Source organism: Neomonachus schauinslandi, chromosome 16 (genome assembly GCF_002201575.2).
Source record: "Neomonachus schauinslandi chromosome 16, ASM220157v2, whole genome shotgun sequence".
Classification (NCBI taxonomy): Eukaryota; Metazoa; Chordata; class Mammalia; order Carnivora; family Phocidae; genus Neomonachus; species Neomonachus schauinslandi.
In genome coordinates, this window is record NC_058418.1 from 15,078,338 (window position 1) to 15,097,735 (window position 19,398).

The 19,398-nt window shown below is 37.7% G+C and overlaps 1 protein-coding gene across 1 annotated transcript in view; it reads right to left on the reverse strand.

Moving 5' to 3' along the window:
- LOC110590109 (zinc finger protein 14 homolog) overlaps nucleotides 1–19,398 on the reverse strand; it is a 525,303-nt gene that overhangs the window by 46,399 nt on the left and 459,506 nt on the right. Inside the window, exons 12-13 of the mRNA XM_044922190.1 lie at nucleotides 18,482–19,157; nucleotides 17,981–18,148 (exon numbers count right to left, since the gene is read on the reverse strand). Coding sequence (XP_044778125.1) covers nucleotides 17,981–18,148; nucleotides 18,482–19,157 — 844 coding nt within the window. The remainder of the gene's footprint in view (nucleotides 1–17,980; nucleotides 18,149–18,481; nucleotides 19,158–19,398) is intronic.

Below are 19,398 nucleotides of genomic sequence, written 5' to 3' on the forward strand. Positions count from 1 at the left end.
ATTTTGAGAAAGAATTTTTCATTACTGTTAGCACAGTTGGATAAAATTTATAGGAAAGAAAATTAGATTCATCCCTGGCAGTGTAACATAAGATGAACTCCCAACAAATCAAGATATCTAAATGTAAAAAAATAAAAAGAAGGAAACTTTACAAGTACTACATGGGTGAATTCCTTTATAGCCCTGGAATGGAGATATCAATAAGCATGACTCAAAAATCCAGGAGAAATAAAGAAGAAAAAATAAATAATTTTATAGGACTAAATGTTAAAGGAGAATGACAGGAGGAGATATTTGCAACTATATCACAGGCTAATATCCTTAAAGAGTCTAAAAATTGAGACGAGAATGCAAGTTACACTGAGATACCACTTCATCCCAATTAAACGGGCAAAATTCAAAAAGTGTATTAATAAACTCCATTGGCAAGACTGGAAAAACAAGGACTCTCAAATTGCTGATGAAAATGCAAAATAGTACAGTTCATATAGGGGAATCAGGTAATGTCCATGTGTAGTCTCATGCATTTACCATAAGACCAGCACCCTTCTATCCCAAAGATACAAAATGTGGTATACACAAAGGAATTTTTTTTTTTAAAGATTTTATTTATTTGACAGAGAGAGACACAGCGAGAGAGGGAACACAAGCAGGGGGAGTGGGAGAGGGAGAAGCAGGCTTCCCGCCGAGCAGGGAGCCCGATGCGGGGCTCGATCCCAGGACCCTGGGATCATGACCTGAGCCGAAGGCAGACGCTTAACGACTGAGCCACCCAGGCGCCCCCACAAAGGAATTTTTTAAAAACACTCTTTGTAAATGCAGCAAACTGGAAATAACACAAATGCCCAGCAATAGACTGGCTGAATTAATTATATGAATGTACAGTGGAATATTGTGAACCTGTGTTCTCCTAGGGAGTGACCTTCAGGATATGTTAAATGAAAAGTAGGTAAGTTCAGAATGATACATATATTATGCTAATATTTGTGGAAGAAGAAAGGAATATAGTATATGCCTGTATTTTCAACAAGAAATCTCAAGATGAAACAACAGGAGAGGGCAAGGATGAAAGAGTTATTTTTGGTTATACTTTGATTTCTATTTTGACTTTGGATCCATATAGATACTTTACATATCATCTTTTATTTTAAAAATTAAGTCAGGGGCAGTTGGCTCAGTTGGGTTAAGCATCTGACTCGATTTCGGCTCAGGTCATAATTTCAGGGTCGTGAGATCAAACCCCGTGTCAGGCTCCATGCTCAGTGGGGAGTCTGCTTGAGATTCTCTCTCTCTTTCTCTCTGCCCCTCCCCCCCATTCACATGCTCTCTCTCTAAAATAAATCTTTTTTAAAAAATTAAGTCAAAGGAAAATAGCAAACCTATATATCAAAACCAATGAATTTGACTCTACATCATGTTATAACATGACAACATAAAGAACAATAAGTTCAAGTGGTGTTAAAATATTTTGACTTACTGGGGTGCCTGGGTGGCTCAGTTGGTTAAGGGTCCAAGTCTTGATTTCAGCTAAGGTCATGATCTCAGGGTTGTGTGATCAAACCCCATGTTGGGCTCTGTGCTGAGCACAGAGTCTTCTTATCCCTCTCCCTCTGCTCCTCCCCCGCACATGCTCGTGTTCTCTCTCTCTCTCTCAAGTAAATAAAATCTTTTTAAAAAATATTTTGACTGGGGCGCCTGGGTGGCTCAGTCGTTAAGCGTCTGCCTTCAGCTCGGGTCATGATCCCAGGGTCCGGGGATCGAGCCCTATATCGGGCTCCCTGCTCCATGGGAAGCCTGCTTCTCCCTCCCCCACCCCCCCCGCTTGTGTTCCCTTTGTCGTTGTGTCTTTCTCTGTCAAATAAATAAATAAAATCTTTTTAAAAATATATATATATATTTTCACTTACTATTAGGAGAATATCTCAAGAATATTCTGTATCTCAAGGACAAAGAGAAATAGAAATCTAAACTGCCTTTACTAGTATTGTTAATGGTAATATTGGTATTAGGTGAGTCCAAAATTAATTACATAACTTAATTTCATGAGGAATTAAATTTTTTCAAAAGAAAATCATAAAGAAGTAAAATACCATATAGTCTTTCATTTGAATTGAAAGTATGTATTTCCTACCTCTGTCTACCAAAGGATTTAAAAGCATTCATGACAAAGAAGCAGTGAGCTCCCCAAGTATCCAGACTGTAGTTTTCAAATTCTTTTCTATAAAAAGAGAAGCAAGGGCTCCTTGAAGAAATGAGATAAGACAGGTCAAGGGTAGGAAATATATATATGATTATCATAAAACATCTTATTGTACCTAAAAGCAATAAAGCTATCAAAGATCATAGGATCGGGGCACCTGGGTGGCTCAGTTGTTAAGCGTCTGCCTTCGGCTCAGGTCATGATCCCAGGGTCTTGGGATGGAGCCCTGCATCGGGCTCCCTGCTCCGCAGGAAGCCTGCTTCTCCCTCTCCCTCTCCCCTGCTTGTGTTCCCTCTCTCGCTGTGTCTCTCTCTGTCAAATAAATAAAATCTTTAAAAAAAAAAAGATCATAGGATCACCAACCAAAAGGAACTGACCAAAAATAGAATAATTTAAGCATCAAAAACTATTGCAGTGTGTTGAAACTGTGATTGTAGGTAAAACTTCTTAAATTCAAAATGAAAAAAAAAAAAATGATAGAGCCCTTTATGGAGTTTGCCAGAATACTAGCTCATTCTGAAATTTCAATAAGTAAAGGAACAGAGCCAAGTATTTATCATGATTTTTCTGTACAAGCTGTAATTAAATAGTGAGAGGAGATTTTATTATAAAAGAATTAGCTAATATATTCAGAAAGAATGACAGACTTAGATTTAGCAAAAATCCATAATAAATGGGTGATTGGGAATTTCAAAAGGTAACAATCAGTTACCTTTTGTACCTGGTGACACCTGAACTAGTTGGCCAATCTTAGCAACATTAAATTGGAACAATATGGAATTAATATGCCTCCTAATATGATGCCATAGGAAGTAGAAAGTACTACTTAAGATATATTTCCCATCATTGAACCTTAATTACTTTAGCCACTTGATCTAATCACCAGTTGATAGGAAATAAAATGAATTTTAAAAACCTCTAAGTGGTATAGTGAAGATCACAATTGGCCAAATCAGAATGTGGAAAATTCTACAGGACAAATAACCAAGTTGATTAATTACAAAGGTAGCTATGCAGAGCCCTGGGGAATAAACACCTCTTCAATAAATTGCTCTAGAACAATTGAGTACCCATATAAGAATGCAATTGGGCAACCATGAAATAATACATGAAAATGTGTTCCAGGTGGATTGATGACTTTACAACAAAAGACAGAATAATATTTTTAGAACACAGCTAAGAGTATTTCATAACCTCAGGGTATGGTATATTTTCTAGAGAAAGTATTTTAAATTTAACTAAAAAGGAAAAGTGTCATCTATTTGCATTAACTTCATTAATTGTTAATCAACAGTCAACTTTAAAAGAGTGAACAGTTGATTGCTTCTGGCCAAGATGGAGAAATTGGCCAAATAACTAAAAAAATGAGCAAAATAGATGAAACCATGGTTTTCAAAACATTGAACATCTTGAAATGTCCAATTCCAATGAAGGACAGTGATCCCTGAGATAAGAAACGAGGTGAGCCCTATGATTGCCCAGCTTATGAATAGGAGGGTAACCAGGCAGAGCCCAGTTGTTTCTTACTGTTGAGATGAGATGATGAGGCCAATGTGGTCTGAGTTTACAGAACAGAACACCAAAGATGTCCAGAGATCAGCAGAGGATTTCCCTTAAGTTCAGCTAAATACTCATGGATACATTTATGTGAGGAAACTTCCCGAAGCCAGGGGGAAATCACCACCTGAAAGAACTGCAGGGAAAAATCCTGAGAGCTCACAGAGGTCCAGGTATAATTCCTGCTCCCAACAGCCAAAGTGGACAACCTTATTTCACATAGTAGAGTACTCAGAGGGTTTTATCTTAGTTGGGGAAAATTTGCCACAGACTAACCACTACTCTGATCCCACATAACAAAGCTTAAAAGCAAACTCCAAAAGAATCAAATTTTCCAAATAACAGTATTCCAAACAAAGACCAAGAATATTTTTAGGAATACAAAAATATGCAGCACCTAATGGCAAAGTTTATGTCTGGCATCCAGTAAAGAAGTATTGAGCATCTAACATCCATTAATGAGAAGACATCAGCTAAGAAAAAGAGAAGGGGATTTCCTCAACCAATAAAGAGTATCTGAAAAATCTACAGCTAACATCATACTTAATGGTGAAAGACCTAAGATAAGTAGCAAGAAAAAGATGTCTTTGTCTCAACACTTCCACTAAGTATTGTACTGGAGGCTCTAGCCAGGGCAATAAAGTGGGGGAAAGGATTGGGGTGGGTATCCAGATTGGAAAGGAAGACCTAAAACTATCTTTATTAACAAATGAATGTCTATGGCATCTACAAATAAGCTACCAGTACTACTAAGTGAGTTTAGTGAGGTTGCAGGATAAAGATCAATATACACAAATCAAATTTTCTTTGTCCTAGCAATGAACAATCTGAAACTTGAACTTTAAAAGTGCCACTTATAACACCACAACGAGCATGAAACACTGAGTGATAAATCTAGAAAAAGAAGTGCAAAGAATTATGCCATAAAAACTAAAAAGCACTGCCGAGAGAACTTAAAGACTTAAATAAACAGAGATAAACCATGTTTAGAGTTTGGAATAGTCAATATTGTTATGATGTCAATTCTTTCCAAACTGACCTGTAGATTTGATAAAGTACCAATCAGAATATCAAGAAGCTTTTTTTCTTTTTCGTGGAAACTGATTCTAAAACATATGTAGACATGCAAAGGACCTAGAATAGACAAAACAAACTTGAAAAAGAACAAAGTTGAAGGACATGGACTACCTAAGTTGAAGAGTTATTATAAAGCGAAAGTAATCAAGACTGTGTATTTTTTTTTAAGATTTTATTTATTTATTAGAGAGAGAGTGAGAGACAGAGAGCACGAGAGGGAGGAGGGTCAGAGGGAGAAGCAGACTCCCTGCCGAGCAGGGAGCCCGATGCGGGACTCGATCCCGGGACTCCAGGATCATGACCTGAGCCGAAGGCAGTCGCTTAACCAACTGAGCCACCCAGGTGCCCAAGACTGTGTATTATTGCCATCAAGACAGACAAATAGGTGAATGGAACAGAATACAGTCCAGAAATAGACATATACATATATGGACAACTGATCTGTGACCAAGATGAAAGGCAGTTTAATGGGTTAAAGATAGTCTTTTCAACAAATAGTGCTTGGATGAATTAGCTATGCATATGCAAAAAAAATAACTTTGATTTATATGTCACACCATATAAAAAATTAAGTAAAAATATATCATGGGCCTAAATGTAAAGCCTAAAACCACAAAACTTCCAGAATGTAGGGTTAGGCAGAACTTTTTTTTTTTTTTTTGATGTTCTACTGAAAGTGTGATACTTAAAGAACAAGTTGATAATAATTCATGAAAATTGAAAACTCTTCACAGACACCATTAAAATGGAAAGATTAACCACCAACTGGGGGAAATATTTTCCAATCATATCTGATAAAGGATTTGAATATAAAAAAATTTTTAACTCAATAATAAAACAAATAACCCAATTTTAAAATGAGCGAAAGATTGAACAGATATATAACTAAAGAACGTATGCAGATGTCAAATAAGCACATGAAAGGATATTCAACATCATTAGTTATTATAGAAATGCAAATTAAAGCAAAATAAGCTAATAGTATACACCTATTAGTATAGTTAGCATTTAAAAAGCTGACTACCCCACATGTTGGCAAGGATGAGGAGGAGCTGAATTTCATATCCTGCTAGTGGGAATTTAAATGGTAAAACAGCTTTGGAAAACACTTTGGCAGGTTTATTTTTTTAAGTTACATGAATTAAAAAAAAAAAAAATTACAGGGGTACCTGGGTGGTGCAGTTGGTTAAGCATCCTATTCTTGGTTTCAGCTCAGGTCATGACCTCAGGGTCATGGGATCAAGCGTAGCATCATGCTCTGTCTTCAGCACGGAGTCTACTTGAGATTCTCCTTCTCCCTCTTCCCCTCCCGCTGGTGCTCTCTCTCTCTCTCAAATAAATAAATGTTAAAAAAAAAAAAAAAGTTGGGGTGCCTGGGTGGCTCAGTTGGTTAAGCGACTGCCTTCGGCTCAGGTCATGATCCTGGAGTCCCGGGATCGAGTCCCACATCAGGCTCCCTGCTCAGCAGGGAGTCTGCTTTTCCCTCTGACCCTCTTCCCTACTCATGCTCTCTCTCTATCATTCTCTCTCTCTCTCAATAAATAAATAAAAATCTTAAAAAAAAAAGTTACACATATAAGTTGGAATAAGAGTCTCATAACCTAATACTCAAAATGTCAAAAACTAAAAGTTTTAATGCTCATTAAACAAAGAACCAGGAAAATCAAAACTTAAATCAGAAAAGACAGTCAATACATGCCAAGACCAAGATGACACAGATGTTGTAACTATCTTATAGTAAGTTTAAAACAGCCATAATAAAAAATGCAACAAGCAATGGAAAATGCTTTTATATCAAATGAGAGAGAGAATATCAGTAAAGAAATAAAAGATATAAGGAAGAACCAAATATAAACATTAAAACTGAAAAATATAACTGATTTTTTTTTAAATCACTGGATGAACACAAGAGCAGAATGGAGATGACCGAGAAAATAGTTAACTTAAAGATAGAGCAACAGAAATTATCCATTCTGAATAAACAGAGAAAAATAAGCCAGGAAAAAAAATTAATGGAAGTTCTTGGACCTTAGTGACAACAAAAATCTAACATTCATATCAGTCCCAGGAGAGGAGAAAAAGCAGAGCTAAAAATATATTTAAAGAAAGTGTCTGAAAACTCAAATACGGCAAAAGATACAAACCTAGATTCAAGAAGATGTGTAAATATAGGATAAATCTAACAAAATCCATATCTACACACATCATATTCAAATTTCTGAAAACTAAAGACAAAAAAAGTCTTGCAAGCATCCAGACACAAAAGAAACCTATATAACAAGGCTTTTCAACTTCGGCATTAGTAACATTTTGTGTCAAATAATTCACTGGGGAGGGAGGGGGCTTTGCTGTGTCTTCTAGGATGTTTCTCAACATCCCTAGCCTCTACCCAATAGAAGCCAATAGCAACTCCTAGTTGTGACAGCCAAAAATGTCTCCAGACATTGACAAATGTTCCCCCAGGTGCAAAACAGTTTTCAGTTGAGAACTGCTGCTATAGCACAAGAGTGATTTGATTGTCAGTGGATTTCTCATTAGAAACTGTGGAGGCCAGAGAGAAGTAGTGGAACTTTTTTTTTTTTTTGCTGAAAGAAAAGAACTTTCAACCCAGAATTCTGACCAGTGAAAGTATCATTCAGGAAGGGAGGTAAAATGAAGACATTCTCAGATGAAGGAAAAACAAGAATTCGTCAGTAGCAGTTCTGCTCTAACAGAATTCATAAAGAAATTTCTTTATTCAGAAAGAAAATGATAACAAGAAAACTTGGTACCTCAAGAATGAAGAAAAAGCAACAAAAATTATAAACATATGGGTACATATATTATATTATCCTCTTTTAACATTTTAAAATCATATTTGTTGGCTGAAAATGTGGTCTGATACGGTTTTCAAAGTTTGTAAAGATAATGTTTAAAAGAAGTATATCATAAAGGGGAAAGTGTAAAGTAATCTAACAGGTATTACTGTTTCTATATTCCACTTGAAGTGGTAAATGTTGACAGTAATATAATATTACTAATATAATATCTGTGTAGATATATATCCAATAAAATGATTACACAGACATACTAAAAAAGATACCAGAAATGTTCAAGTAGTCCACAAGCAGGCAAGAAAGGGAAACCAAGGCACAAAAACCAAAAAGTATAAGCAGAAAACAGATGATAAAATGGCAGACTTAAATTCTAACACATCATTAATTACATTAAATATAAATGACCTAAACATCAGTTAAAAAGAGTTTGGCAAAATGGATAAATATCCCAACCATATACTGTTGAAAAAAAAAAAAAAAAAAAATCACTTCAAATGTGATAGAAATAGGTTGAAGTAAAGGGATGGAAAATGGTATACCATTCAAATAATAATCAAGAAAACCAGAGTGACTATATTGATACCAAAGTAGAATTCAGAGCAAAGAAAATTATGGACCAAAGAAGCACACTACATAATGATAAATGGGTCAATCCCAGAAGACAGCAATCCTAAACTTATATATACCAAACAGCACAGCTACAAAATATGTAAAGCAAAAACTGATAGAACAGAAGGATTAAATAGGCAAATCCACAATTATAGTTGATTTAGGACACTTCACCCAACAACAGCAGAATACACATTCTAAGTGCCCACAGAACATACAGCAAGATAGAATACATCCTAGACCTTCTCGTCAAACCTTAACAAGTTTAAAAGAATTGAAATCAGGGGCACTTGGGTGGCTCAATCAGTTAAGCATCTGCCTTCAGCTCAGGTCATGGTCCCAGGGTCCTGGGATCGAGTCCTGCATCGGGCTCCCTGCTCAGGGGAGAGTCTGCTTCTCCCTCTCCCTCTGCTCATGCTCTCTCTCTCTCAAATAAATAAATAAAATCCTAAAAATAAATAAATAAATAAATGTTTGGTAGAATTCACCTGTGAAGCCATCTGGCCCTGGACTTTGTTGGGAGTTTTTTGATTACTGATTCAATTTATTTGCTAGCTATCAGTCTGTTTGAGTTTCCTATTTCTTCCTGTTTCAGTTTTGGTGGTTTATGTGTTTCTAGGAATTTATCCATTTCTTCCAGGTTGTCCTATTTGTTGGCTTATAATTTTTCATAATATCCTCTTATAATTGTTTGCATTTCTGTGGTGTTTGTTGTTATTTCTCCTCTCTCATTTATGATTTTATTTATTTGGGTCCTTTCTGGTTTTTTTGAAAAGTCTGGGTAGGGGGGTTATCAATTTTATTAATTTTTTCAGAGTCATCTCCTGGTTTTATAGAAAAAAAAATTTTTTTTTAGTTTCTATATCATTTATTTCTGCTCTAATCTTTATTTTCCTTCTTCTGCTGGCTTTAGGCTTTATTTGTTCTTTGTCTAGCTCCTTGAGGTGTTAGGTGAGGTCATTTATTTGAGATTTTTTTTTTCTTGCTTCTTGAGGCAGGCCTGTATTACTATATACTTCCTTCTTAAGACCGCTTTTGTTGTATCCCAGAGGTTTTGGGCCATTGTGTTTCATTTTCATTTATTTCCATGTATTTTTTATTTCTTCTTTGATTTCCTGGTTGACCCATTCATTGTTTGGTAGCATGTTCTTTAACTTCCATGTATTTGTGGTCTTTCCTAATTTTTTCTTGTGGTTTACTTCAGGTTTCATAGCAATGTGATCAGAAAATATGCATGGTGTGATCTCAACCTTTTTGTATTTGTTGAGGCCTTATTTGTGGTCTAGTATGTGATCTATTCTGGAGAATGTCCCATGTGCACTCAAAAAGAATGAGTATTCTGTTGCTTTAGGATGAAATGTTCTGAATATATCTGATAAGTCCATCTGGCCTAGTGTGTCATTCAAAAACATTGTTTCCTTGTTGATTTTCTGCTTGGATGATCTGTCCATTGCTGTAAGTGGGGTGTTAAGTGGGGTGCTTCAGAGAGTGTCTCTGGCATGTGCTGCATGCACTCTGCTGCTGTGTTTTGGCTGCTCTATTCTTCAGGCCAGCCATCTGCAGAGGCTCTGCTTGCCTGCAGTGAGCAGTGTTTGGACCTTGGCCAAACTGTGGCGAGTTTTACCTATGTGTGCTCTGGTCTACCTGTTAAATGACACCTGATGCTACTTCCACTAGAACTGAAGCCTTGAAGAACTCTCTGGTCAGGAGACATGGTGTGTGTGTTGGGGGGGGGGCGGTTCTGCTGATGTTCTGGGGAATGGACCTGTTGCACTGGGACTGAGGCACACTTGCCCAAGAATGGCAGTACTGACCAAGTATGGGAGGTGTGTGTGGGGGGGGACTTGGTGTAAGCAGGTTAGTCAGCCAGTGTTGGCACTGTGCTGTTTACTACAAGCAGTTCTGTGCTTATGCTGAGCAGTGGGGAAGAGAAATGGTGGTAGGCAGCTTCTTTGTCCCTGGAGAGGGGTCTCCATGCTTGCTGTTCTCAGAGAAGCACTCCCAGAAGGGTGAATAATCTCCCCACTGTGCATCCCAGGCATTTTTCAGGTCGCACTGTCTCTCAGGGTTGTTTGCCTGCCTTCTCTCCAGAAGCAGAGCAGTGCCCCTTGGGTCTATCCCAGCCAAGCCTGCTGACTTTTAAAACTCCAAACTTTAGGAACGTGGTGTAGGCAGGGGTTGTGCTGGTCTTCAGGGGGAGGGTCTCACTGCACTGGGTCAGACTCAGGTTTCACCAAGAAGGGCAGTTGCACCAGAGTGCAGGGGCATGGGACTTGGAGCAAACAGACTAGACAGCCAGTGACAGGGCCAAGCTGCCCTGGTCAGGTGGCTCTGTGTTTTTGCTGAGGAGCAAGGGAAGGAAATGTCACCTTCCAGCTCTTTAGTCCCCAGAGAGGTGTCTCTGTGAATGCCACCTCTCACAGATGCAGTCTAAGAGCAAACAATTCCCTTTCCTCCCTCCAGGGCGCCTTAGACATGCCTCAGATCATGTCATCTGCACCCACGTTGTTTGCCTGCCTTTTCTCCAGGAGTAGGGCTGCGCCCTCAGGTCTCTAACCCAGACAAGCCCGCTGACCTTTAAAACTCCAGTCTTCAAGCCCCGCTGGTTTGAAGTCCACTTCAAAACTCACAAAAATCAGCTCCTCTCATTTTCCCAGCCAATGGTTTTCGGGAAGTGTTCTCCTTGTGTATTGCCCTGTGTGCTCCTCGTGCGTTGCCCTGTGTGCTCCTCTCTCTTTCACCTTTCTCTCTGACCAGGGCTCCCTCCCCTCTGCAGCACCCATGATCCATTTCTCCCCCAAACCACGATCTCCGCACTTCTTACCTTCCTCAATGTCGCCTCTTCTCTCCCATTTGGAGTTTATTCTGTCAGTCCTCAGGTTGATTTCATCAGTATTCAGAATGATTTGATAGTTATCTAGTTGTGTTCGAAGGATGAGATGAGTCTAGAGTCCTCTTACTATGCCACCATCTTATCTCCCTCTTCATTTTTGAATTTTCATTGTGAATTCTTTGAATTCTTCTTTGATCCATTGGTTAAAAGCAGGTTGTTTAGTTTCCACATATTTGTTAATTTCCCAAATTTCCTTCTATTATTCATTTCTAATATAATTCCATTATGACTGGAGAATAACAGAAGATCTTCAAAGATGGAAACAGAAGATTTAAACAACACCATAAACCAAGCAGGCTTAACAGACATATATAGAAAACTCCAACCAGCAACAGCAAAATACGCATTTTTCTCAAGTGTAAATGGAATCTTCTCCAGGACAAAGCATATTTTAGGTTAGAAAACAAGTCTTAGTAAATATAAGAGGATTTATGTCATACAAAGAATATTCTCCAGTCATAACGGAAATTTGATATTTGAACCTAAAATGTATCTCTTGTATCCAATATATAGTTGAATCATATTTTTAAATTCTCTGCCAATCTCCATCTTTATTTGGGAACCTGTGTGTACTCTTTCTTTCCCCAGGAAAAAGTAAGCAGCTATTATTTTTGCCCACTCCCTCTGTGCTGACCTACAAATGGAGGGTTGTGGCATTTATCAGTTGAAACCATTGTCTCCGTTCTCCCACAGGTGGATAGACTGTGCTAGACCCATTAAAATTAAATAAATCCCAGTTTGTTGGGCAGCCATGGCAGCATTGGGTTGTTGGACACACAGATCAACTCTTTTCTTCCCCATGGGGAAGCTGAGGGCTGGGATTTTTCATCTGTTTGCTCTGTGCTGAATAGAGTTAAGGTCTACCAGCCAACCCACCATCTCCATTTCTACCCAGTGACTAGATTTTACTGAACCTGTCAAAACTCCACAGCTGGCAAGACCAAAATCAGTGTTTGAGCTTCTTCAGGAAATTTGAGGTACAGGATAGGTAAACCATCCCCTTTCCTCCCCTGCATGAAGCTGGTAGCCAGAGTGTCCCTCACTGATCATATGGTGTTGCACCATATACCAGGACTCTGGTGGGAAGGATCCCATATATCCCTGAGTTTTGATGAGTCTGGCTTTGCATTCTCCCTGGGTGCAGAAGCCTTTCACTTAGTTTCTGGATTTCTCACAAAGGGAATTTTTCCAAGAATTACTGAATCAGTGTGTTGGTGGGGGAAAAAGGGTCCAGGACAACCAACTCTACCATCTTGCTGACACCTCATTTACATATATCTTATCCTGCTTTATATTTGCCCACAGGTCACTAAGCCTCTTTTCTTTCAGTCTTTTTCTACCTGTGCTTCATTTTTCCAGGTATGTTTTCAGGTTCACTGAATTTTTCCTTCCTCTGTGTTTAATCTCCAATAAAATTTTCTTCTCAGATATTTTTCTTTTCTAGAAGGTCCATTTTATATCCTCCATATCTGTCCTCATTATGTTGTAGTTTTTAAAAATTCTTAAGCATATTGAGCGTAACAGCCGTTGTAATTTTATACTGATAGCATTTCTCCTGCCATTTCAGTTGGCCAACTGATTGATTTTTTTTCTGGTTTTGTGTTACTTTTTTTCCCCTTCTTTATATAGATACTGGACATTGTGAAATTTACATTTTTGAATGGTGGCTATTGTCACATTTCTTTTAGTGTGTTGAGCTTTGCTCTGTAGGCAGCTAGGTTACTTGCTTGATTCTTTTGAAACTTTAAAAAAGCAGCTTAGGACAGGTCTAAAGTGCTTTAGAGATAGTTGACCTCTACTCTTACCATGTGACTCTTCTGGGCTATCTACCAAATGGTATGGGTGATCATCTGGGTCAGAATTAGAATATCTCTGCCCTGTGTCAGCTCTGGGCATTTTACAACTTGCAGCTCCCTGATTACACTTTGCCCAGTCTTGTAGAATCACACCCTATGCATGTACTACTTAATATTAGGAAAGACTGAAGAGGACCTTTCACACATTTCTGAAATTCTCTGCACAGCTTCCTTTTCTCTGGAACTGCTCTGCAACTTCCAGACACATCAATCTCTTTGATCTCCATCTTCTCAACACAGTCAGACCAACATGCTCTGTTTGGGATAACTTTTCTCATTATTAGAATGTGTCTTCAGGTAGAAAGTTGGTGTGATCACAGTGCTCACTTCATTTGTATTTCTTTCGTTGGGGATAACAGTCCTTGTTTAAACTTTTTATTCCATCATGGCTCCAAAGGAAGTCCTTATTTTTTGCTCCTGGTGATGGTATGGGGAATGAGCACTCTCATACATTAATTTTGAGAATGTAAACTGTTTCAAAATTTGGCCTAATCTATTAAAATTTAAAATGTACACATAATTTGACTTAGTCTAATCTGTAGGACTATATTCTGTAGAAATAAAAACACAAATGTGCAAGAATAAGCATATAAGGACATTTATTGCAGTGGTTTGCAGCAACAGAGAAATAACCTGAATACTCAGTTTGGGGGGCGATAGGGAGGATATATCATGGCATTGCTGTTACTATGTTCATGTTTTGTTCTGTAGGCATTTTGAAAAAAGTCAGAAAAGCAAGTGTATGAGACATACCAACAAAATGCAATGAGCAGATGTCTTTTAAATCCTGACTCAAATAAACTAACTATAATCATTAATATCTGAAAAATTACTAGATATTAAGTCCTTATCTGTTCAAGATACATACTGAAATATGTAGAGGGGAAATGCTAAAATATGCTGGTTTGCCTTTAAAATATCCCAGCCAAAAATATTTGGAAGATTAACAAGAAAGGTAAAATAGGAGTGATTATTAAAAATATGTAATACTGTATGTTATCTATACTGGATTTAAAATTAAAAAATAAAAAATATGTGACAGGTATATGGCTGTTCATTTTACTATCCTATTTTTGTTATATGCTTGAAATGTTCTACAATAAAAAGTTAAAACAAGATAAAACAAGTTACAGTGGACAGTTATCCCATTAAAACATAATTTTTTTTTAGACTCAAAGGTGGACCATATTTGAGAACAGAGGGAAACATCACAAGATAAAAACCAAAGTTTTGACAGTAGATGGGCGGGAGGTAGTGAACGTGATTCTTTTTAATTTGCACTATTTCTTTGGCATGGGGTAAACTTTGTTATGTAACTATGTAAGAGGAACGTAATGACCTTTGAAAAGAATTATATGCATGTAGGGGAAATAAAGCTTAATTTTGAATGGGCGTGATGGTATCAATATATCTTAAAGTAGCAACTAAAGCAGTGTAGCAGCTACTTCTGTTTGTCTTTATTAATTCTTTGATTAGTGTACATTCCTATCCCCTCACCATTACCTCAATAGGGAAATTCTAAGTTTCAAACAATTTATGAAATAAATATAAAGTACTGAGATAATTAACATTCATTCAAGTTTCACATTAAACAACCTCGTAACAACAGCATAAAGAACAAAAATCTAACTAAATCAATCTAGATCGAGAGACTAGGGAAAGGGTTGTGAAAACTTGAGCTAGAGGAACTCTTCCTGTATAGTGTACTAATTGTAGAACAGAAAAGTGCTACAGCACCCACCAAATTTAATTAACTGCCATAATGCCCTAAATTTCCTCTTATAATTATTCCTTTTGGTCAGCAATGGATTTCTCAAAGTGTGTTCATAATCCAAAGATAGTAAGTATTGTGGAAGAGAAAGGATTCATGGTTAGGACTGGTAAACAATGGGTTAAACAATGGTAATATTTTCTTTATTGCAGGTCTTCTCACAACCTTTTAATTTGGCTTGTTTAAAGTGGAATTCATTGGCCAGTAAGGGAATTTGGTTATACACTGCAGTATGCAATGAGACAGGCCCCTCTTCTCCAGTGGTATTTGGAGATTATATTTTGGGAGATTTTGGTTCTGGGTATTTTCTGCCAATACGCAAATATGTTACATGCCAGATGTATATCAATGACTTAAGATCAATGTAGCAAATAACATTTTACTTACATTTCATTATTTACATTTTCTTTAAATTCAGTGTGGTAATCATGCCATAGTTTGTCCAATCTGAGCAGGGAATGCATGACTGCATTAACATCACAGTGTTACTCTAATGATTCAGGGAAGTTCTAATGGTTCTCAATCATTTTTTTTTTTTTGCACTTTTAAAAATGGTGGATTAGCATTTGGATTTGAGAGAGAGCGCATGCGTGCGTGGGGGGGTGTTGGGCGGGGGAAGGCAGGGAGGGGCAGAGGGAGAGAGAGAGAGAGAGAGAATCCCAAGCAGGCTCCATGCTCAGCACAGAGGCTTATGCAGGGCTCAATCTCACCACTCCAAGATCATGACCTGAGCCGAAATCAAGAGTCAGATCCGACTGAGCCACCGAGGGGCCCCTGGATTATAATTTTGTAATATAAATGTAAAACCAGTGTTTTTCAGAGTGGGGATAATGAACAGTATTAAGTTGTGAAGACAATGGAGTAGGCTGTAGTGTTTATTACAGACACTGTAATAGAAAACAGCAAGGTGCGGGGCACCTGGGTGGCTCAGTCGTTAAGCATCTGCCTTCGGCTCAGGTCATGATCCCAGAGTCCTGGGATCGAGCCCCGCATCGGGCTCCCTGCTCAGCAGGAAGCCTGCTTCTCCCTCTCCCTCTCCCACTCCCCCGCTTGTGTTCCTGCTCTCGCTAACTCTCTCTCTGTCAAATAAATAAATAAAATCTTTAAAAAAAAAAAAAAGAAAAGAAAACAGCAAGGTGCATCACATGTAGAAAATGTAAGTTATTGTTTTGGGAACTTCTGTTTCAATTGTTCTATCAATGGTTTTTATTTTACTTTTATTATTATTATTTTATTTTCTTGTTATTTGTGTCCATTATGTACTAATGCATTTCATTATTTATATCATAGTATCTGTTTCTTGAAGTGTAGAAGGAAAACATAATCCATACTTTATATTTAAAATCACTGCAAGCAGGGGCGCCTGGGTTGATCAGTGGGTGAGGCATCTGCCTTTGGCTCAGATCATGATCTCACGTCCTGGGATGGAGCCCCATGTCGGGCTCCCTGCTCAGCAAGGAGTCTGCTTCTCCCTCTTCTTCTCCCCCTCCCCCTGCTCATGCGCTCTCTCTCTCTCTCAAATAAATAAATAAAATCTTTTTAAAAAATAAAATGATTGCATGCACAATCATCTGCTAATTATTTACTTATTTACTGGATTTTAAATGTTTAAATTATTCTGAAATCTGAGAGAAATCAAGTAGGTGGTTTAAGTTGAATTTCAACCTAATCAAGACATTTGAATGGGCTGGAAACATATTATCATTTTTCCCATTTAAAATAATGCAATGTAGACTCTGAGATTTGGGCATCTGAAAATATACTATTCAACATATTATCAGGAATGGATTAGATACAGATAACGAGAAAAAGCTGTAGTTGGTAAATTTTGATTTCTCATTTAAGACGGTAATAATTTACATAGTTTTTCTTTTTTTTTTAGATTTATTTAATTTTTTTAAAAAAGATTTATTTATTTATTTGACAGAGAGAGACACAGTGAGAGAGGGAACACAAGCGGGGGAGTGGGAGAGGGAGAAGCAGGCTTCCCGCGGAGCAGGGAGCCCGATGCGGGGCTCGATCCCAGGACCCTGGGATCATGACCTGAGCCAAAGGCAGCCGCTTAACGACTGAGCCACCCAGGTGCCCCCCATAGTTTTTCTTCTTTTAGTAGTTTTTTTTCTTTTAATGGAGCTACTTGGCTATCATTTTGTTGATATATTATTTTTCCCTTAAAGTAGTAATTAGAAAATGTGGAATAACAACTTCTGCTTTTGGAATTTGCTTTAGAAAAATCACCTCTCCTTGATTTTATAAAAAAGCTCTATAACTCTAAAGGAATTTCTTCTATAATTTGTTTGGAGTATGAATTATCTGGTGCAGCAAAATTTATGAGCTCTAAAATGGAGAGCTTCCTGCCCTTATTATATTCTAAAGCTTCTGTCATAGAATAAATTATCTGGTGTTCAAAAAGGGATAGATGGTAAAAACAAAACAAAAAGGGGGGCCCCTGGGTGGCTCAGTCGGTTAAGCATCTGCCTTTGGTTCAGGTCATGATCCCGGGGTCTTGGGATTGAGCCCATCGGGCTCCCCATTCAGCTACACCCCCCATTCACCTGTGCGCATGTGCTCTCTCTCTCAAATAAATAAAATCTAAAACAAAAACAAAAAAGGGAATAGATGGTAATAAAATGCTTACATCTTACTGTACTCAAAAATATTCTTACCATTTGACTTCTCTAATAACATATAATAATGATGATAGTAGCAATAATAACAGATATTGAATATCCGATACTGTCCCAAGGGAGTTGCATAATCATTTATAATTTAATCTATGTGATATCATTACATTATTTTACACAAAGAAACTGAGGCACAGAGAGGTTAAATAACTTCTCCAATTTCACAGGAAATGGTGAAATAGAGATGGTGCTCAATAAAGGATATACTCCAGCATTCCATTCCAAGGTTACAGAGATTCTTAAAAATGTATAATGGGTTCCAGAAGTTATTTCTGCATTCATTAATACAGGCTTTCTAAAAATGAGTTGATTTTGAGCACAAACAAAAGGATGTCCTAAATTCATTACGAACATAATATGGGTTCTCTAACATTCCAGAGGTGATGAAGACATTAAAGCCTTTCTTATATTAAACCATATTCAAGGCTTTTTCAATTATGAAGCCTCATATGTTGAGCAAGTTGTGAATGACGTCTAAAGTCTTTACCACATTGAACACACATATAAGGTTTCTCACCAGTATGGATCCTTTGATGTAGAGTAAGTTCTGAGCCACGACTAAAGGCCTTCCCACATTCCTTACATTCATAGGGTTTCTCACCGGAATGAGTTCTTAGATGTTCAGTAAGATGTGAGCCACGAATAAAGGCCTTCCCACATTGCTTACATTCATAGGGTTTTTCACCTCTATGAATTCTCTGGTGTTCACTAAGTTGTGAGCCATAAATAAAAGCCTTGTCACATTCCTTACATTTGTAGGGTTTCTCACCTGTATGAATTCTCTGGTGATATGTAAGTTGTGTGGCACGAAAAAAGGTCTTCCCACATTCCTTACATTCATAATGCTTCTCACCATGAATTTTCTCATGTTGAGTAAGATATGCACCACGAATAAAAGCCTTTCCACACTCCTTACATTCAAAGGGTTTCTCACCTGTATGAATTCTCTGATGTTCACTAAGTTGTTTGCCACAAATAAAGGCCTTCTCACATTCTTTACATTTGTAGGGTTTTTCACCTGTATGAATTCTCTGATGTTGAGAAAGATTAGAATTAGAAATAAAGGCTTTCCCACAGTCTTTGCATTTATAGGGTCTCTCACCTGTATGAACTCTCAGATGGTAAGTTAGTTGTGAGCCACGAAAAAAGGCCTTCCCACATTCTTTACATTCATAGGGTTTTTCACCTGTATGGATTCTCTGATGTTCATTAAGTTGGGAGGCACATAAAAAGGCCTTCCCACATTCTTTACATCTGTAAGGCTTTTCACCAGTATGAACTCTTTGATGATAAGTAAGGTGTGAACCAAGAATAAAGGCCTTTCCACATTCCTTACACTCATAGGGTTTCTCACCACTATGAATTCTCTGATGGTAAGTGAGTTGAGAGCCAAGGATAAAGGACTTCCCACATTCCTTACATTCATAGGGTTTTTCACCACTATGAATTCTCTGATGTAGAGTATACTGTGAACAATAACTAAAGGCTTTTCCACATTTCTCACATTCATATGGTTTCTCTCCTGTATGAACTCTCTGATGTTCAGTGAGCTGTGAACCGCGAATAAAAGCCTTCCCACATGCCTTACACTGGTAAGGTTTTTCATTAGTATGAATTTTCTGATGTTGAAGCAGATCAGAACTACGGCCAAAAGCCTTCCCACATTCCATACATTCATAAGGCTTTTCACCATTCTGAATCCTCTGATGTTGAATATAGGCTGGCTTTTTGCTGAAGGTCTTCCTATGTTTCTTAACTTCGGAGTGTTTTTCTTTATTATGGCTTTTCTCATGTTGAGTAAGGCATGACAGGTAGTTGAAAGCTTGTTCACATTTCTTACATTTGTACAATTTTTCCTTGGTAGGATTTATCTGATGAAGAACAGGTGACATAGAATGGCTTTGAGTGGCCTTTTCTCCACAGGTTATTTTCATG